Here is a 20,278-nt window from a genome sequence, read left to right as displayed (position 1 = left end):
GGTTGCAACAAAGCCATCCCCTCACTAAGAGCCGTTACCCCGACAAAGTCAGCAGTCAGGTCAGCAGTCATGCTCCGATCAGTGCGAAGTGCGGCACCAGCCGCCCGAGGCCTGCTACGTAATGGGCCGAGGGCAGCGAATGCATGTGCCATTGCTGTTCAGGGCAGAAGCACCAGCGGATTTGCCGCGAGAACCACGCAATCCCAATTCCAGACGCAACAGCGCCAGAGCTTCCACGCGAGCACCAGCAGAATGACGGCAGCCACACGGACGGAGAGTGATGCCTTTGGCGAGATCCAGGTGCCGGCGGACAAGTACTGGGGCGCACAGACGGAGCGGTCACTGGAAAACTTCCGGATCAACCAGCCGCAGGACCGCATGCCGCCGCCGATTGTGCGGGCATTTGGCATCCTGAAGGGCGCAGCAGCGGCGGTGAACGTGCAGTATGGCCTGGGTGAGTGGGCGTGGCAGCGGACCGCGGCGAGACGGGCGCAGACAGAGCTGACCAGACAGACCCCAAGATCGCATCGGCAATCCAGCAGGCGGCATCCGAGGTGGCGGACCTCAAGCTGGTCGACCACTTCCCGCTGGTGGTGTGGCAGACAGGCTCGGGCACGCAGTCCAACATGAACGCCAACGAGGTGATCTCGAACCGGGCGATCGAGATCCTGGGCGGCACGATGGGCAGCAAGAAGCCGGTGCACCCGAACGACCACGTCAACCGCAGCGCGTCGTCCAACGACACGTTCCCGACGGTGATGCACATCGCGGCCGTGCTGGAGATCGAGGGCGAGCTGCTGCCGGCGCTGCGCAGCCTCCGGGCCGCGCTGCAGGCCAAGGTCGAGCACTTTGAAGAGCGCAAGATCATCAAGATCGGCCGCACGCACCTGCAGGACGCCACGCCGCTCACGCTGGCCCAGGAATTCTCCGGCTACGTGGCCCAGCTGGACTACGGTGTGCAGCGCGTCGAGTCGGTCCTGCCGGCGCTGCGGCAGCTCGCCCAAGGCGGCACGGCCGTCGGCACCGGCATCAACACGTACAAGGGCTTCGCTGAGGCTATCGCGGCCGAGGTCAGCAAGATGACCGGCACGCACTTTGAGACGGCCCCGAACAAGTTTGAGGCCCTCGCCACGCACGACGCCCTCGTCCACGCGTCCGGCAGCCTCAACACTCTCGCCACGTCGCTCAACAAGATCGCCCAGGACATTCGCTACCTCGGCAGCGGCCCGCGCTGTGGCCTCGGCGAGCTCAACCTGCCCGAAAATGAGCCCGGCAGCAGCATCATGCCCGGCAAGGTCAACCCCACCCAGTGCGAGGCCCTGACCATGGTCTGCGCCCAGGTCATGGGCAACCACGTGGCCACTACCATCGGCGGCATGAACGGCCAGTTCGAGCTCAACGTCTACAAGCCGCTCATCATCCGCAACGTCCTACACAGCGTCCGCCTCCTGGCCGACGGCATGCGCTCGTTTGAAAAGAACCTCGTCGTCGGCCTGCAGGCCAACGAGGCCAAGATCTCTAGCATCATGAAAGAGTCGTATGTCCCTCCCGGTCTCCCCTCGTCACATGACTGCTTACTAATCGTACAGGCTCATGCTCGTCACCTGCCTCAACCCCAAGATCGGCTACGACATGGCCAGCAAGGTGGCCAAGAACGCCCACAAGAAGGGCCTGACGCTGAAGCAGAGCGCCCTGGAGCTCAACGCCCTCAGCGAGGAGGAGTTCGACGCCCTTGTGCGGCCGGAGCTGATGGTCGGCCCCGCCGAATACAAGGCTTAGGTTGACGCTGCACTGTCTGGACGGTAACGTTGTACGGAATACTCTGTACACTATCGATACACTACCCAAAAAAAAGAAAAACTCCTGTTATACAGATGCAGGCCGTCCACAAGTGGTACTTCAATTAGGAGCCACAGCTCGGCTAGACTTACGTAAACGCCCAGCGTCAGTGGAACTACCGCATCCGTACTTGCTGCGCAAAGACAATGTGCTTATCTCTATCGTCTGTACTGCTCATCTCTGCCTTCTTGCTGCCCAATGCATACCCGGACTACGTGTTTGCTGCCACCAGTCACAAACATACGTCTAGCAGGACAACCCAAGCAAAGCAGAAAAGAGAGAGTAGACTGCCGTCCGTGGAGGCATTGGACAATCTTGTTGTGAGCTGTAGCCGCACTTTAGAGACAATGGCTAGCATGCGTTTGCTAAACGTGTGGTGAGCCGCTGCGAAGACTAATGAGCTAAGCACGTAGAAAAGCGAGCAGGTTATCAGAGCTATCAACTTCGAAGAGAAACAGGACGTGGTGCACATACGTATGTCCGTCAAATCTTCATCTTGCACCCTTTTCATCCAGGAGGAAAAAAAACCAGCACATTGGCTGGTTGTAGAAGCTGTTTGATGGTTCCACTCAGATCGCTTGAACCACCCGGTACTTTCTGTTCTTGTTTGACCTTACGCTAACAGCACTCCTCTATACATATAGACAGCCTACACGCTTCAAGTGAGAGACAAGACCTATTTTTTTTGCCGACCTGTTCATATCTCCGCCAAGACAGATTTCACGCCCTCGGACCCTTGCATGGCTTGAGATGCAAATTCCCAGCGTCACTACAGCGGGACGAAACTCAGTGACTAATCACCCACTGCTCTTCGGAGGGACATAATGCAGCATCTTGGCCGTTTTATTATGTGCTACCTACATAATGAGACTTCCTCTGTTATAAGGATACGACACGTGATGTCGCGTTCGACCAGCGGGTCAACCTCCAGGTCAGGCTAGACCTATCCATCAGGTCTCTCCTTCGCGCTTTGAAGAAGTCCCGCTTTTGCGGTCCAGCACGGAGTATCGAGTCTTTGTTCCTTTTCCCTGTTTCTGCCCTATCCTCCCTGTCGTTCCTTTTTCTGGCTCGTGTCGTCGCCTAAAGTAAACAGCAAGGCGGCAACATAGCCTTTTGCGACTGACCTTACTGATGCCGGGATTATCTGTGCTGTCCAGGCGTTTCTACGACATCCTTGGCCTGCAATTGCTCACTGAGCTCGAGTGTCGTAGCCGGTCTATGGGGCCTTTCGAACCACTTCCGCGACTTCCATGCCAGGCTGCCAGAGCTCCTCACAGTACCCAAGCGATGTGTCGTACAGGGACTAAATCGTAGCTCGTACGGGGGATTGTTCCCCAGTTGGCGGCGCCTTCCCGCTGACTGATCTAGTGGCGGACTACCTGGCTAGTCCTGTCATGGTGGCGTCTTGTCGCGAACCGCGTTGTGATTTTGGGCGTGTGGCTAGGCCACAGTGTCCCTGGCCGCTGTTTCCGCAAAATCTCGCAAAAAAAAAAAAGGCACACTGCAGAGAAAATAAATACGTGACAAAACGAAGGCCTATTCCGTCTTGCGCTAGCAGTTGTGGGCTCTCTTTTGTTTTCCTCGATCTTTTATTCCACGTCCTATCCATCCCCCCCGCTTCCTCAGTCCTCCCGCCTCTCGTTTACTCCGTACGGAGCACCATTGTTTTTTCGTGTTGCCTGGTCCGTCAGAACGCGCAATTGCTAGTGACAAATCGCGGCCACCGCTACCAGCGTGCTGTTTTCTCCTGTCCTCTTGCCACCTTCTCTTGTCTCTGCTCCCGCCATGAACCATAGCCTATCACAGTACACCCGATTGATATCTCGAGTCGTGGGAACAAAGACAGACCGGCAGCATCCCAGCCAGACGGCCTCTGCCCCAGGCCGACAACAGTTCTGAACCGTTTTGGTGTCTCGGTTTGCCCTTGTTTGAATTGATTGGTTGTTCTTTGCCTCTCCTGTTTGGAGCCTATTCTGCTCGGTTTGACACCCCTCTGCCTACCCGTTGTCACTCGGTCCCTCTCCGTTGCCTCTCTAGCTGTCCTCCAGGTCGTCGGATACAATGAACAGAATCGCTCGCGACGCCCGGGACGGCCAAAGCACTCGAGACGTCCGGGATGTGCTGCCGCGTCTTTCTGACCGGTCGGACGCGACTGCTTCTCGCGTCAATCGCGCTTTTGATGCCGTCGACGCGGCGCATTCATTGCTGCCACCCCACAACCAACACCCACAGCAGCAGTTGCAGGATTTGCAACAACTGCATCCGCTGCAGCCTCCTCTATCTGCATCTGCATCCTTCCAGAGTAGCAGCAGACACTACTTCCAGCAGTACCAGCAGCATCAGGACGACCGGCTCCATCTGTACCAGCCCCAGTACAACCCAGCAGCTAGCAACAGCGACTCGCAGGACACGACCAGCAGCACAGACACCACAGCAAGCACGGACACGGACCGTCTGTTCACCCCACCCATTAGCGAAGGCGGGCTCAGCGGGGTCGGTGGTGGTAGCGGCAGCGTGAACAGTAACAGCAACTCTGTCGGCAACTCGTACGGCTTTGAGCACGACTTCTCCGGCCAGGACTCGCAGCTGCTCCAGCTGTCCGAGCTCGCAGCAGCCAGCGCAAGAATGGCCGATCTGAACGCGCTAGACGCACCCGACACGTCTGCCCTGTCCCGAAAGCGGACTGCCGACGGCGGCGTCAAGCCCATGCGTAAAACGTCCAACGCATCACCCATCTTTACTGGCGGTCACTCACGCAGCACGAGCACCGTGGGCGTTGCTTCGACAGCCGGCGGCCGCATCGGCGAGGTAAGTCAATGCCTTGACAATCCTTCTCGTTGTACAGTGTCTAATGCTCACTAATAGCTCTCGGCCGAGCTGAAAGCGAAGCTGTCGTATGCCATGGTCAAAGTGAACAACGGCTGGCAAGCCCACTCGATCGACCAGGTTGAGAACTTTGCATCCCAGGCCACATCGCCTGCATCCAGCACATCAACCATCCATGGCCGGCATGGATCATCGGCCAGTCCGCGTCTCGCCGGCATGCCATCACATAAGCGCCGACTCAGCCAGGCCAGCCAAATGAGCCAGATCAGCGGGTCTACAGCCGGCCTGGCGGGCCGGACTCCCGCCGCCATCGACACGTCCGGGTGGCTGCCACAGAGCAGCGGCCGATACTACAACAATTCACCGGCGTTGCTGGCTTCGCCGCTAGCTGTGTCTCGATCCAACGACTCCGGTGTCCCGCGATCTCTCGCTCCACCAGTCTCTATCCAGCCAGCCCGTCCGAGTTTGGCAGCGCGCCGAAACTCCAATCCCGGGTTCGGCCTCGCAGCATTGGCCTCCTTCTCCCACTACGCCAGTCCGCCGTCCCCAGGATACATGAGCCCGGTGAAGCGGACACCGAACATGGACCCTATCTTGTTTTCTCCTCATCAGAATGTGCGCGAGCAGGATGCTATCGAAACCCTGCTGTTTATGAGCAGTCCGGGCAACTCGGCAAACATGAAGCAGTTTCCTTCAATGTCATCGCAGCCGCTTCCAAACGGACACCACGAGTCTCACCCGTTACACCACCAGTTGCCGCCTATGAGCAGTCCGCAACGACACGCTCTCCCATCGGCGCCACGCAAGAGCTTGCCGACATCGCGGCCCATGGGTCACCGACATTCGCAATCGCTATCCAGCCGACGCGGCCACAACCGCAGCCCCAGTGATATGGACATTGATGAGCCCTTTGGCACACCACAGTCCAGCATCAGCAGCACAGTTCGAGGCACGCCAAGGCGCCGTGACAACGGCCACCCAATGACGGATGTGCCGACCCCTCGACTCAAGATACCTCTGTCCATGCCGTCAGGACTGAGCGGCACAGCCAAGCCCAGGCCCGTCCTGGGCGAAGATGACATTGAAAAGATGCTAGACCGTGCTGCGGCCGCTTCTGCCGACGACTCGTCTGATTCCGGCAGTGAGATTCTCATTCCTGTTCGGCGGGCTGGTCAGGTGGGAATGTGATGGACGGGACTTGGCGTTGGCACGTCCGTCCTTGCGAAATGAGTAGGCCTAGCCAGATGTTCTGGCCCATGATCTCGGGGCCTATGGACACACCTTTATTTTTTTTGGCATATCGATGACTTCCACTTACTGATTTGAGTCGGGCATTTTGGACTTGCAATCAACGCGTTGCACATGGCGTTTTGCATTGCTTTTTTCCTGTCGCGTTTTTCCTTGCGCCTTTTTTCGGCATCATGTCTCTACCAGTCTGTCGTGTTCAGCACGGGACAAAAAAGGTGGCATTTGCATAACAACCGACTGGTTGGATGGCGATGTTGGGATTTATTTGGCCGTCGGCCATTCGGTCAGGCCGCATTGTAGGTTTGGCGTTTATCTGATTTGGCGGAGAGGAGTTTGCAGGCTGCTGGCTCTTGGATATGTGTCGACGAACACGGCTAGTCCTTTGCGGGGAAGACTTGTTCTAGTGAAATATACCCGAATCCATAGGCGAATGCAAGTGGATATTGACTAATTGGACTTTGCATAAAATCGTGAGTATCTGGAGTCCGTACTCCGTATTGTTGGACAAAAGCTATATGGAGGAAAATAAAATTACGCCTCTTGTACTAACAATAGGTCCCCGAATGGTCGAGCGGTTATGAGTGTGACGATCCAATGTCACTTACTCATACACTGCAAGTGCTCGGGTTCAAATCCAATGATGTACTGTGTGCGCGACCGTTCGTGCTTCTGAGCACAGTCTTACACTGACTCATCCGCACTCGAATCCTCTGTAAAACAAAGCTTTAAATATAAATCAGAAATAAATCAAACAATTCCCGCTCTGAACCGGAAAACCACCAATCCAAACACTGTGAGAACTCTGTTAGCCCCCTGTGACCAACCGTAAACTACGAAATGCCCACTGTACATGATACACAAGTTAGTTGCAACCCACTAGACACAAACACGGACACTGGACATTGGACTAGGCACTAAATACAACTTTACTGGACACTGAATACTGTACACGAGATACTACAATACTGGTATAAAAAAAGTAAGTAAAAAATACTCTTACTGTAGTTACTTGAACTGACTACACTGTAATGAATTTTTTTCCCGAATTTGTCGTAACCCCTAATCGCAACTACCACCTGTATCTAACTTTAAACAACAGAGTTTAGGGACTTGAAAAGCATTGTCCTTATTTTCTGTAAGGTGAAGTTAGACATAACAAATAGTAAGTTATTTCCCCATCTTTCTTGTTTCGGCAATGAGCTCGTAATGCGGAGCACTGCAATTTCCCCATCTCGGCCTTGTGATCTTGGACTCATTATACCGACCGGTCTAGACTTGCTATCTGTGCGGGGAATCTGACTTTGTGCCGAGAAAGCGAGTAGGAACAAAGTTAAAGAGATGCCTTTGTAAAGGGCTGTTTGCTTTCAAGTTGTTCTCGTACACATATGTGAAACCTAATGATACTCGATAGAAGAGTCACCACATAAATTCGACAATAAGAAGCAGGCAAGATGACAGTCGAAGTTCCTACCTACAAGGCGGCCGTGCTCACGGTAAGATGCATATCCACGACGGACAACGAGCGGCGCTGACACGGGGATCGGTGTATCGGAGCAGGAGATTGGCGCGGATCCCAAGTTTGCGATGCGCCGGCTCCCGCGACCGGAGCCGGGCCCGAACGAGGTGCTGATCCGGCTGTCGGTGACGAGTGTGTGCGGGTCCGACTTTGGGCTGGCGACAGGCAGCATGGGTCCGACGCGAGCCGTGCTGGGACACGAGGGTGTAGGCCGGATCGAGGCGCTGGGCAGCCAGGTGCGATCGCTGGACGGCAGCATCGAGCCGGGACAGCGCGTCGGCCTGGCCTGGAACCGGGACGTGTGCGGCCGCTGTGCCTTTTGCGCAGACCTGGCGAACGAAGGCGAGACGCGCTGTGGTGCCCGGCTCTTCTCTGGTGTCGTGGCTGACGGCACCTTTGCCCAGCTCGCCGTCGCTCCGGCGCGTTATCTGATCCGGCTGCCGGCCGACCTCGATGCCGTGTCGGACGAGGAGGTTGCGCCCATTCTCTGCGGCGGCGTCACTGCCTACAAGGCCGTCAAGGCCTGTGGCGTCACGCCTGGTCGCTTCATCGCCGTCTGCGGTGTTGGTGGTGTCGGCCTGCTCGCCCTCGCCTATGCGCGCGCCATGGGCTATCGCACCGTCGGCGTCGACGTCAGCCCCGACAAGGGCCTGATCGCATGCGGTCCCCATGGCCGCGCCGACCACTACGTCGACCTCTCACAGCTGCCGGCGTCGTCGTCGGCTGCTTCGACTCCCTTCTCTTCCGCCGCTGGCGATGCCGTCAAGAAGCTCACACCTGGCGGCCTCGGCGTCGCTGCCGTCATCGTCGCTTCGGGTGCCCCCGCCGCCTATCAGGCTGCCTTTGGCATGCTCGCGCCCTTTGGCACCCTCATGTGCGTCGGCCTCATGCCGCTCGACAAGACCGTCGCTTTCCACCCGTCTGCCCTCATCGCTCAGGGCTGGCGCATCCTCAGCTCCGCCGTCGGCACGCGCGGCGACATTCTCGAGGCCCTCGAGTTCACCCGCCGTCGCCTCGTCGTCCCACTCACCCGGCCAGGCCACCTCGAGGACATGGAACAGATTGTCCGCGAGGTCGGCCAGAGCAAGGTCCAAGGCAAGTATGTGATCCGCCTCGACGAAGACTAATACAAAAGGTGGAGCTGTTAAGTCCGGATCACGTGAACAGATACATATGCACGTTTGCAGGCAGAGAGTCCCATAAAACACGCTCCCTTCCGTTCGGGAAGCGAAGCCATCCATTGCTATCATGCAGACAGGTATATCTAGTATGTACAAAAAGACAAAGAAAACATAAAGCGCGAGGCAGAAACGGCAGGGCTAGATTACGCCCGTTTCTCCATGTTCTGTTCCGGTCTAAGCATGAGGCGCAAACGACAGGGTGTTGTTTCCATTGAAGACGACGTAGTTGGACTTGAAGAAGACGTCACCAAAGATCATGAGGTCCGAGTCAATCGGCTGCAGGCCAGAGAAGCACGTGTTGGAACCAATGTTCTCAAAGATAAAGTTGGACCCGCTAACAGTGGCCGTGGCGCCGCCGACATCGATCTTCAGGTCGGGCAGGTTGGCATCGCAGGGGATGGTCACACCGCCGGCCTGCTGGTTGTATTCGGCGCCGGTGACGTTGGCAAAGTAGCCGTCAATGACGGCGGCGTTGACGAGCATTAGCGTGGTACCGGTGTCGGCAATAGCCTGCGAGGCGGCCATGGTCTGGGTCTTGCCGTCGCCGACGGCAAAGGACGCGCTGCTGAACTGCCAGAAGCCCTGGGTGGTGTTGATGGCCACGTTGCTGAGCGCGCCGGAAAACTTGGACGAGTCGATGGCGCCGAACTCGTACGAGCCGGCCGCGTTGTGGCGCAGGTCAGCTGCGAACAGCGGCTCGGCCAGGTCAGCCTTGACGTTGTCAAAAAACGTCTTCTGCTGCGTCGGCTTGACCTGGTTCAGCACACTGAAGGCGAGGCCCATCAGCCCGTCGCTGGACGTGTCCGAGATGAAGGACGCCGAGACGGCCGTGGCGAGCTCGATGGCCTGCTTCGTCACCGTCGCGCCGCCCACGTTGACCGTGTCGGTGCCAACATTGCCGGCCACCTCGGAACCGTCGCCGTACGAGACCAGGAAGGTAGCACCCTTGACCGATGAGAAGGTCGACGACTTGGTCGGGTCGAACAGTGTCTGGCCGTCCGACTCCTGCGCTGAGAGCTGCGTGTTGAACACCCAGAGGTCCGACGAGCCCGTGTCAAAGTCCAGGTTGAGCGTCTGACCGCCAATCGTGACGGGCGACAGGAACTCGGTGTCGTCTGTCGTCGGCGTGTTGGTCACGATGCCCACGTTGGAGCTCGACGTGTTGGTCGCATCGCTGCCCACAAGCACACCGCTGCTGCCGGATGTCGCCTTGGCGCCCGTGGCCGTAGCCGTGGCTGTGCCCTTCTGCCGGTGCCCCTTGTCCTTGCTTCCGGCGCCGCCCCGCTGCGCAGCCAGAGCATCGATCAGGTCCTGTGGCGGATGAACGCGGAACTTGCGCAGCGCCTTCATCCGCTGTGCCGCACCGTTGTAGCCCTGGAAATTGGCATTGCGCACCCGCTCAACCTTGAAGGACCGCTTCTGGATCGGTGTAGGTGCTGCCATCACAAACGAGACGACGAGGGCCAACAGGCAGATGATGCTGAGTGTGGAACGCATCGTGAGATTTCTTGTCGAGAGGAGGGGGAGATGGAAAATGGGGAGTGAATGAGAGACGGTGGGAGAGAACGGAAACAGCAACCACGCCAGGTGGTTGTTGGCAAAATGAGGATAGACAAGAAACGAAGCGCCACAGGCGAAAGGTGAAGAGAAAGAAACAGGTGTGGAAAGACAGAAAGGGATAGAGAGAGAGAAGGGGGAAAGAAGAGGGAAACAGAGGCATTGACAGGAGCACCGCCAAGGTTTTATAAACCCAGGGGGCCGTCTTGAAAGACAAGATGGCGAAGCTTGTATGCGTACTCCGTACTATCCGCATATCCACATGTCCCGCCTTGCCTCAGCCAGGATCGACAGGTCCAGGCACAGGAGACGAGCGATCCACTGAGACCAAGAAGAACTGCCGCGCTTTGCCCTCATGAGACTGTGTACATAGTTATAGCGAAGCGGCTCCTGTTTGGGACCGGCGGGCCCAGGTGGGGTGAACCACGGCCGGCCGGTCGTCTCCTGTTCGTATCTTGCTTTGTATACGAGCACGGAGTAAGATCCTCTCGCGCGGAGAGAGAGAGAAACAAAGATCTGCCCGTCCAGCTTGGACGAGGGGAAGCGAAAGGGGCTTGAAGAATGGATCTCTAGCCTGCGATTGGGCTCACAGGCCGTTCAAGGCCCCACTGTTACTGCTGCCGCAGCACCTTGCGGGGCTCTTCTGGGACAGGAAGGAGTGAGCTGCATTCCGGAGGTGCTCTGTCACTTCTTGGCAGGGCAAAACAGCAGAATGACAAATCAGGGTCTGCTTTCGGCGTGCTACTATGTACGTCGTATGGGTTATGCTGCGGATGTTTGGACTGCGAACATACGCGTATGCGAGCATCGAGCAGACTGACCTTTGGCAAAGATACGAGTCACAGATGCACTAGTGTTGCAGACATGTACTCGCATGCATCTGCTGGCTTACGAGTACGTGCTCTGTCTCAGCCTTCACGGCGACGCTGAAACACGGCTAGGATCTTGAAACGCACAGCCGGAATCAAGCTCGCCCGCCGGCGCTAGAACGTCGCAGAGGGTAGGCTAAGGACGCGCGGCCCCATGGAGAAACGCTGGAGGCCAGACGGCGCCGACACGCACACGCACACGCGCAATAGTCTGTATATGCGATTACGAGGCGGCTTTGTAAGATATTCGTACAACGACTGCATCTACTCCGTACGGGAGTAAGATACATAAAATCAGTCCCCGCGAAATCCACCCCCTCGTCTTGGCCTGATCCACCAATCCCGGGTGCTGGCAGCTACGATGACGCCGACACGCGGCTGAAAGGTGCAGCCAGCATGGCAAGTTAGATCAAGATTCAAGATTTGCCGTCGAGACGGAGTCGACGAATGATAAGATACACGTTTGTAAGATAAGATACTGTACCTGCAACTCGGTGTCCTCCACACTAAAATGCAAGTATACACCACTTCCGTTTCAAGAAAAATACAATAAAAAACAGAAAGATAGACACGAGAAGGTGCTATTAATAAAAACTTGGACCAATAAGAGCAACCCACGCAGCATTATGGCACCACCCGACCGTCTCGTGGCCTGCTCCTGCCTGATGGGTTTGCCAACCAGCCACTCACATTTCCCAACCCAAACCCGTTTGAGCTATTATGTATCTGGCCTCCCCCCTTTCTCATATTAACAGTCGGATTGCTCCTTTCTCGTAAACGGCCGTCTGAATTCCTGTCGAGTTTTTCCCTCTTCTCACCCCCAAACGCCTCCGTTTCCCCTCGCTTCCCATTTCTCGTGCCTCTCAAAACACACTCACTGCCACCCATGCATCACACTACGACCGCCCCTCCCTTCTCCTCTTTTTAGTTTTAATTTTTAATCGTCCCTTTCTCTCAGAAAACGCAAAGGGCACCGATTCCCCACCGTCAAGCAGACAACAGCAGCTCTGCTAACGACGGCCAACGGCGCGTTTGCTCCCCTTTCTTCCACTTCCCACATTCCACCTTCCCATTTCACGCCGCTCCACCACAACGTTACGGAGTGCGACGCTGATTGTCGAACGGCGCTGTCTGCCAACTGCTGCCAACTGCTGCCACCGGCCACTCCGTCCCGTGCTCCGTCCCGTGCTCTCGTGCTCTCGTTCTTCGCCCAGTGCCGGCTGTTCTCTATCGCTCCGTCTTCTCCCCCCTCTCTTCACCCCATTCCTACCGTCGCCACCGGCTAGCTCCAGCTGTCTGTTATCTTTTATTTTTATTGCATTTTGCCAAGACGCCCGTGGAGAAGGGTCGGTCCAGCCGGGTTCCCCCTTCACGCATCCTGCTTCCTCTCGGAACCGTGCTCTCCTCTCCACCCATGTCGGAGGACGAGTCGCCGAGGAGCGACCCGCACTCCAGTGTTCCTGCCGCCCTTCTACCATGGCAGAAGAAACCCCGTTTTAGTTGGACGCCGGCATACGAGACCACCTTCTTCCAGTCCCTCTGCCAGTCCGTTCAGCTCGGCCTGCGCGAGAATCAGAGCTTCAAGCAGGAGGCCTGGAACCGTGCTTTGGTGGCCTTGCGCGAACAAGGAGCCTATCCCACCAAGCCCCATCTCATCAACAAGACCGATAATGCGCGCAAGAAGTTCCGCCTCTGGCGCGGCCTCGTCGAGAACCCCCAGTTCACGTACAACCCCGTGACCAAGACCATTACCGGCAGCGAGGAAGCCTGGCAAGCCCATCTCGAGGTGAGTAGGCGCATTCACCGCCCCTTGTGGCGACGGCGAGCTGACTCGGCTGTCCCGGATGACAGAAAGAGCCTCTGGCGCGCGCATTTCGAGAGCGGCCCTTTGACAACGCAGAATACCTCGAGGTCCTGTTTCCCGACGTTGTCGGGTCCCGTGGGCATCCGAAGCGTGTCACCCGTCCGCGGAGGAAGGGTCCTGACAGCCTGCCCGACAATGAGGCAGCACCCGGCACCGGCATCATGCGACTGCAGAATGGTCCCGGCAACGTGCACATGAACCAGAACATCCTTACGCCGACTGTGGGCTCGACTCCCATCCCCGTCCCGTCCAACGTCCAGGTCCGCCAACAGGTTGCCGCGTCTACCGGAGCCGCTGTGCAGATGCGGTCTGCGCAAGGCTCTGTCAGTGGCGGCGTGTCTGGCCCTACTTCTACGACTATTCAACCGCCACCACCGCCGGGAACGACGCGTCAGCTTCCCGGAGGTGGCAGCGGTATCGGCGGTGTTGGTGGTATTGGCGGCGGCGGCACGAACCGCGTCGGCAATGCTGTGTCAGCCTCGGCTCTAACGCCACCGGAGGAGGTCGGCACAGTGGGCCAACAGAAACGGTTTGCCCCGGGCACGGACGGAGCCCAGACGTTGTCCAAACGGCGACGGACCGAGGGCAGCATCAACGCTGCGGGTAACAACAGCGCCGCTCACCGGAATCGGAGCGAGACGTATGCCAGCGCAGTCGGTGGCGGAGCCGGTGCTGGCGGTACCGGACCACTGTCTGTTGCAGCCGTAGCAGCTGGCGCAGCCGGCGCCGTGGCGAGAGCTGCTGGCGGTCAGGGGGTGGATGCGGCACTCTCCGGCATGCGCCAGGCGCAGCCCGGGGGCCTGTCTACGGCGGCATCACGCATCGACGGCATCGCCGGCCTGCTGTCCGATGTGCTGACCAAGTATGCCTCGGCCACATCGCTGGCATCAACGACTCGGTGGCCCGAGCAGGCACTGGAGATCTTCTTCCAGGAGTTTGCCGACGAAGACATGGACTTGCAGCTGCGGATAGCCGAGAAGATCTTGACCGACACTAGCAAGGCCGTCATGTTCTGCAAGATGCCGTCGACCCTGCGCAAGCATTGGGTCAAGCGTCTACGCGAGGTCAGCAACCGGCTCGGCAGCTGATAGACGTGTATTATTGGAGGGTGTACAATATGGGATCATACGGACCGGCGACGGCTGCAGAGACACGCGGAAGCATTGATTGCCCTATCCGGGCGGGAGGGAAAGGACCGCAAACAGCTGCCAGATGGAACAGTGCATTCTTCCCTCTTCCGAATAGCTTACAATTTTTCTTTTTTTCTTTATTCTTTTCCTTTTGTCTATCCATCTTGTATTTCCTTTTCCTTCTTCCTCTTTCCACGTCTACTTTTCGTTCATCTTTCTGTCATACCGGCCTCTATGCTACAGTGTCTTTTGTTCTTTCCTGTCATTATTTCACGTTCGTGTCGGGGACAGCAAAGCTTGGCAACAGGAGTTGGGTGTTTTCTTTTTCTTTCGAGTCCTTGCGTCGCCGCTTTTCACCCGTTAGTGTTGGCACTCACGAAATGTATCTAACGACGCCGTTGTTTTATGGGTTGGGCGAAGATGGATAACTGTACGGGTAGTCTAAATGACAGCTACCGGGATATGTTTGTACAGTACTTTACACGAATGAAAGGGAACGTGATGACGAATATATGATCACAGCGCATATTTATTCCAGCGACGAATATCTGATATGAAAACATCTAGCAGTCGAACAACTTCAACCGGCATGTTCCCTGTGACTGCTCCAACCCAATAGAGGCAAGGATGTATGTATATGTGGGAGTGGAAGTGTAAGCCATGAGATGCAGCAAGAGCAGAGTGGCAGAATTATAGACAGTACGGTAGATAGAAGAGATGAATATAGAGAGCTTGGAGTGGCAGCAAAGCGGGAAGAGGAGGATAGTAGGCACCAGCCGAGGCCAATTCAATGTTGCTTAGGCTTGCCCTTGTAGAAGTAGCTATGAGAGAGATCAGCAAGAGCAGAAGATCATGGGGGGTTCTCCTTCAAAGGCAACAAGACTTACCTCGCCAGGAAGCCTTCGAATAGGCTGACGGCGCCGAAAAGGCCGAGTCCTGCGGCACCGGCCTTCCAGCTGAAGCGGCCTTGGTCGTAAAGGCCCCACGCACGAAATCCTAGCAGGGCGCCGAGCCCAATAACGGCAGCGAAGTTGCCGACGACAGCAGCCTGGGCAACGACTGGGTGGTCCTCCTGCACGGCGGCAAAATGGGCCGTGATCCAGCGGTCTGCGCGGCGTGCCTGTGAGGCGGCTCTCTTGGCCGTGCCCTCGGTCTTGGATCGGGCTCGAGCGGCAGCCTTGCTAGCATGGACCTTGGCCTCGGTGGCAGCGGCGGCGGCTTCCTGCTCCAGACGCTCTGCCTGTGTCTCCGTCGTCACGGACTGTTCCCCAAATTCGGATGGGACCGTCCGGATAGAAGGTGTATCGACATCGATCAGTGACACAGTCGAGGCTGCCGACTCAGACGGCTCGATCTCAGGCATAGCGGGGGCGGCAGCCTGGAAGAAAAAAATGGGTGTCAGCAAGTCTCTATCGGGGTGGAACAGGTGAGGACAAAGTAGAGGGTCTTGTGCGGTACTTTGTGCAGGCGTCTGTCAAAAATCGTCCAAAATGTACCATACCTCTTCAGGCGACTGCTTGGGCCCCTTGGCAGCAATCTCTGCATACGACACTACAGGGACGCAGAGTCAGCTAATGATACCAAGAAGAGAAGCTGAAGCCCCTCCTCCCCACTAACAAAGGATCTGGAGATGTCCACAGAAGCGAGGAGGCGGGGATGGGGAAAAGTGGCATTTGAGCATTGCCGAAACGGTGCCGAAGATAAGGAACTTACTCGTACTCGTGCTCAGTTGGTTTTTGTATATGGTGCTGAAATTTTTGGAAAGAGCAGCTCGCTGTGGGCAGATGGGCGTCAAAGAGAGATGCTGAGAGAGAATCGACAGCAGGCGGCAAGATGGTGGAATGGTGAGGAGAAATGGTATGGACGAAGACAAAGTAGTTTCCAAGAGCAGGAAATTCGCGGGAAGAATATGAAAAGGATTTTTGACTTGACGAGCTGGCAGGCACTGGCGTGACCATCCTGTGGGTGGTGACTTCTTCCTTGGAGGCAGGGCCGAGACCCGATGACGTCGGGCCTTCCGCCATCGAACGGGGCTTTCAGCGAATGGGCGTCCAAGATGGGGATGGTGGGTCTAGCACACCTTATCTGGGCTAGCGGCCAGCCCAGTCGCTATCCAGATCGCTGGCTGTGGGGTCCAGCTGGAATTTGTTGCCCGGGCGACGCTCGCAGTCAACAGATTATCGCCCCAGGCCACTTAGCTGGCTGCACACCGACGGCGCCTTCCCGTTTCGCTCACGTCTTTAATATTGTGGTCCTGCTGTTTCTGTTCCTGCCGCGCATTCCACGAAAGCATCCTAATATTATCCGACTGACCTGATTGAGCTGGAACTGACACGTTCGAGCGTATATCAGCATACACGCGCATACAAGCATACATTCGGCAGACACAACACACATTCTTTACACACCATCCTCTTCACCGCCGCTGCTGGTAGCCGGGCACAATGTTGACAGCAATGGCCGAAGGGCCAAGCGTGACCCTGTCGTGTACGTCTTCTACTTGGAGGAAGCAGCATATCGACCCCAACCGAGCAAATTGACTGACTGCATGTGCCGGATTAGTTGCGAACAACTTCTGGGGCAAAGACGATGCCGGTGTCGGTCCGCTTCTGGAGCGGATGCATGCGGCCAAGCAGACGTCTGACGAACTGAAGTCGTTTTACAGCAGTATGCGTCGACCTTTTCGCCCCTGCTGTGATCAGCTGTTTTCGACATAGCACTGTGGCTAACCCCTTTTTCTTCTTTTGCGTCTAGCCCGAGCATCGATTGAGGATGATTACGCCCGCAAGCTGCTGTCGCTGTGTCGCAAGCCATTGGGATCGCAGGAGACAGGCGCCCTCAGGTCGTCGCTGGACGTGATGCGCGGCGAGGTCGAGTCGATGTCTAAGCAACATCAGTCGATCGCAGCACAGATGAAGACGGAGCTGGAAGAGCCGCTGGCGGCTTTTGCCGGGGCCATGAAGGAGCGGCGAAAAATTGTGCAGAACAGCATTGAGAAGCTGCACAAGGTGAAGACCCAGCAGACACAGCATGTGAACAAGGTGTGTGCCCGAAGTTTGGATTGTTTGGCGCGGCCGTTGGCTAATTTGCGCGCAATACACAGTCACGCGATAAATACGAGCAAGAATGTCTCAAGATCAAAGGCTATCTGGCCCAGGGCCACATGGTGATGGGCCAGGAGGAGAGGAAGAACAAGGCGAAGCTGGAGAAGACACAGATCAACGTGGCGACGACAAACACGGAGTACGAGAATGCAGTCAAGGTGCTGGAGGAGACGACGGCACGGTGGAACCGCGAGTGGAAAGCGGCGGCAGACAAGTTCCAGGACCTGGAGGAGGAGCGGCTGGACTTCACCAAGAGCAGCCTTTGGTCGTTTGCCAACATTGCGTCGACGGTGTGCGTGAGCGACGACGCCTCATGCGAGAAGATCCGGCTGTCGCTGGAGAAGATGGAGGTGGAGAAGGACATTGCCCTCTTCATCAGCGAGAGGGGCACGGGCCAGGAGATTCCCGACCCGCCCAAGTACATCAACTTCTGCCGGGGCGACCTGGACTCGCAGTCGGAGACATCCGAGGATGACAACTACTCCGTGGCCCAGTTTCCGCGCAGTATCAACCCGGCCTACCGCACCTCGTCGCCACAACCGTCGACATATGAGTCACACCACGACCCCAACAACATGGCAGTGGCCCGTGACATGGGTCTGCAGCCAGACCGCGAGCCAGGGGTGCCATCTGCTGGACGAGAGGCGGCCGTGCCGTCACAGAAGCTGCTGCAGCAGCCGATGCAGCCGAAGCAGCCGAAGCAGCAGCCGCCCGTACAGGCTGCACTGCCAGCACCGGCCGAGAAGCCACGGGCACTGATGGGACAGGATCCGTACGGTGGAAGTGGGCATGCGCAGCAGCTCCAGCTCCAGCTCCAGCTCCAGCAGCAGCAGCAGCAGCAGCAAAAGCAACAGCAACAGAAGCAGCTCCAGCTCCAACAACAGCAGCAGCAACAACAGCAGATGCAACTTCAACAACAGCAGCAGCAGAAGCAGCTTCAGCAGCAACGGCAGCAGCAACAGCAGCAACAGCAGAAACAGCAGCAACAGCAGCAACAGCAGCAACAGCAGAATGAATTCTCAGCAGTGCCACACGATCCCTACCCGGCGGAAGGCATGACAATGCTATGCCGCACAGGCGCCGGTGGTGGAGGACAGCCGCAGTCGGACCCGGGTTCACAGGTGAGCTCCCAGATCAGCTCGCAAGTCAGCTCGAACTCGTCGGGACGGCCGTCCAGCCGCGACTCGCACAGCGACTACTCCATCCCGGCACCATTCTCGAGCCAGGAGGTGCCCAGCGGCTCGGCGTCGCCGGTCAAGAGCCCAGGTGGAGGCAGCGATCTGGCTGCCATCGGAGGTGACCCGGGCATGATGGTGCAAGCGGACGACACGAAAGCACAGAAGAAGAAGAGCGGATTCTTCCAGAACCACAGTCCGTTCCGGCGCAAGAGCACCAAGGACATTTCGGCAGGCGCGACGGCAGCGACGCATCGCAATACGTGGCACTCATCCATGGCTCAAGGTGGCCCTCAGCAACAGCAGTCACAGCCTCCGCCTCAGCAGCAGCAGAGCGGCGGTGCCGGATCACATCGCGGCTCGGTGTATGGTGGAAGCAGCAGCAGCCGCTTTGGCAGCAGCATGGGTGTGGGTGCGATGGAACAGCCGCGAAACCTGTTGACGGACCGCACGGCCAGCCCAGATCCCATTGACGCGAATGCGAGCCTGGCCCTGAACGTGGGCCAGAACGTGTTTCCGGTAGCGACACCGGCGCGCCGGGGTGCGGGAGGCAGCAATGGACAGTCGGCTCCGGCCGAAGCTGCTGAGGAAGATCCGATTGCACTGGCGCTGGCAGAGCTCAAGGGCGTCACGGTTGGCGGCAAGCAGTCGGCGGGACGGATGTCGGCCGACCACTACCACGGCATCTCGACGCCGGTGCCGGGAGCCCGCAGCTCGACTCTTGGAGCCAGCAGCGGCAGCAACGGCGCGGTGGCAGCAGCGATGCGCGGCACGCCGCCTCCGTCGTACGATCAGCAAGTGCAGCGACTGGGCGTTCCGGCGGCGGCTGTGACGTCCAAGGCGATGAAGCAGACGTCGCAAAAATTTGTGGACCAGACGCGCAATCTGTTCAGCCAGCCGCCGGGTGGCAACCGCCACGGAGCGTCGGCGTCGATGTCGAGCAATGCATACACAACTCCGCAGTCTCGCAGTGGAGGTGGTGGTATGGGAGCGGGAAGCGTCAGCGGTCGCAGCAGCGGTCGCAACAGCTACGACATGCCGCGAGACACGTCTCCACGGCCAGGCACAGCAGCAGCGCGACAGCAGTATCAGCAGTCACCCCAGCAGCAAGACTACCGGCGGTCGACATCGCCGAACCCCCAGGCCGAACGGCAACGACGGCAGTCATCGTACCAAGCGCAGCAGCAGCAGCCGAGAGGCTCTGAACAGAGCTTGTACGGCCACCAGTCGTCCAACAGCATGCCGTCACGGGCTGTGTCTCCGTCACCATATCGCGGCGATTTCCAGCCAGGCAGCAGCGTGGGCAGTGGAGGTGGCGGTTATGGTGGTGGCAGCTATGGCAGTGGTGGTCGTCCTGGCAGCAGCATGGGTGGCAGTCACAATGGCGACATGGCAGTGCAGCTGGCACCGATCGGCCCGACATCAGCGGATGACGGCTATGGGTCTCAACGCGGTCGTGGCAGTCGGCCGGGGACCAGCAGCTCCAACTCGCGGGCAATGGGCCTGTATGAGGGTGCAGGGACGTTGCGGCAGCGCAGCAAGAGCCTGGCCGAGAATCGGCAGTACACGCGGGACGGGCGACCGATTATGCATTTTGGTGAGTCAGCCTACTTCCTCTCTGACCTGTCCTGCTGTCCATGCACTGACAAAGCCAAAACAGCACGTGCACTCTACATGTACCAGGCTGCGATCCCCGAGGAGCTCGGCTTCGGCAAGGGCGACGTGTTGGCGGTACTGCGGCACCAAGACGACGGCTGGTGGGAGGCGACGGTGCATGGCGGCAGCGGACAGGTCGGGCTGGTGCCGAGCAACTACCTGCAGCCGTGTTAGGGTAATGATGGGGGATGAGGATGAGGATGTGCATGACTGACGAAGACGATGATACATGCCATCACGATGGTTCATGGAGGCAGTGGCCGGCGGATTTGATGTGGTATATATGTGCGGATTTCATGTTTGGCCGGCATTC

General features: G+C 57.8%; 7 protein-coding genes across 7 annotated transcripts; 5 read left to right on the top strand and 2 right to left on the bottom strand.

The window, feature by feature from the left end:
* Nucleotides 1-69: 69 nt before the first annotated feature.
* CMQ_5573 (fumarate lyase) lies at nt 70-1,779 on the top strand (the record flags this gene model as incomplete). Its single annotated transcript, XM_014313160.1, has 3 exons — nt 70-454; nt 514-1,537; nt 1,590-1,779. The coding sequence occupies 3 exons, from the start codon at nt 70-72 to the stop codon at nt 1,777-1,779; spliced, it is 1,599 nt and encodes a 532-aa protein (XP_014168635.1).
* A 2,121-nt stretch (nt 1,780-3,900) lies between these two features.
* Nucleotides 3,901-5,853, top strand: CMQ_5808 (Nrm1; the record flags this gene model as incomplete). Its single annotated transcript, XM_014313395.1, has 2 exons — nt 3,901-4,647; nt 4,705-5,853. 2 exons carry the CDS (start codon nt 3,901-3,903, stop codon nt 5,851-5,853), a joined length of 1,896 nt encoding a protein of 631 aa, XP_014168870.1.
* Nucleotides 5,854-7,364: 1,511 nt separating this feature from the next.
* Nucleotides 7,365-8,556, top strand: CMQ_5688 (alcohol dehydrogenase 2; the record flags this gene model as incomplete). The annotated part of the gene is made up of 2 exons (XM_014313275.1): nt 7,365-7,406; nt 7,471-8,556. 2 exons carry the CDS (start codon nt 7,365-7,367, stop codon nt 8,554-8,556), a joined length of 1,128 nt encoding a protein of 375 aa, XP_014168750.1.
* Nucleotides 8,557-8,784: 228 nt separating this feature from the next.
* Nucleotides 8,785-10,107, bottom strand: CMQ_5695 (extracellular aspartic proteinase; the record flags this gene model as incomplete). Its single annotated transcript, XM_014313282.1, has 1 exon — nt 8,785-10,107. The coding sequence occupies one exon, from the start codon at nt 10,105-10,107 to the stop codon at nt 8,785-8,787; it is 1,323 nt and encodes a 440-aa protein (XP_014168757.1).
* Nucleotides 10,108-12,450: 2,343 nt separating this feature from the next.
* CMQ_5613 (uncharacterized protein) lies at nt 12,451-13,988 on the top strand (the record flags this gene model as incomplete). The annotated part of the gene is made up of 2 exons (XM_014313200.1): nt 12,451-12,822; nt 12,888-13,988. 2 exons carry the CDS (start codon nt 12,451-12,453, stop codon nt 13,986-13,988), a joined length of 1,473 nt encoding a protein of 490 aa, XP_014168675.1.
* Nucleotides 13,989-14,817: 829 nt separating this feature from the next.
* CMQ_5615 (uncharacterized protein) lies at nt 14,818-15,711 on the bottom strand (the record flags this gene model as incomplete). The annotated part of the gene is made up of 4 exons (XM_014313202.1): nt 14,818-14,851; nt 14,918-15,408; nt 15,532-15,581; nt 15,648-15,711. The coding sequence occupies 4 exons, from the start codon at nt 15,709-15,711 to the stop codon at nt 14,818-14,820; spliced, it is 639 nt and encodes a 212-aa protein (XP_014168677.1).
* A 775-nt stretch (nt 15,712-16,486) lies between these two features.
* Nucleotides 16,487-20,139, top strand: CMQ_5764 (cell division control protein; the record flags this gene model as incomplete). Its single annotated transcript, XM_014313351.1, has 6 exons — nt 16,487-16,517; nt 16,593-16,697; nt 16,785-17,071; nt 17,134-17,731; nt 18,212-19,906; nt 19,970-20,139. 6 exons carry the CDS (start codon nt 16,487-16,489, stop codon nt 20,137-20,139), a joined length of 2,886 nt encoding a protein of 961 aa, XP_014168826.1.
* Between the last annotated feature and the right edge of the window lie 139 nt (nt 20,140-20,278).

This window comes from Grosmannia clavigera (genome assembly GCF_000143105.1).
Source record: "Grosmannia clavigera kw1407 unplaced genomic scaffold GCSC_89, whole genome shotgun sequence".
In the NCBI taxonomy this organism is placed as follows: Eukaryota; Fungi; Ascomycota; class Sordariomycetes; order Ophiostomatales; family Ophiostomataceae; genus Leptographium; species Leptographium clavigerum.
The sequence above is the reverse complement of the archived record's forward strand: the minus strand, read 5'-3'. Positions and strand labels throughout refer to the sequence as shown.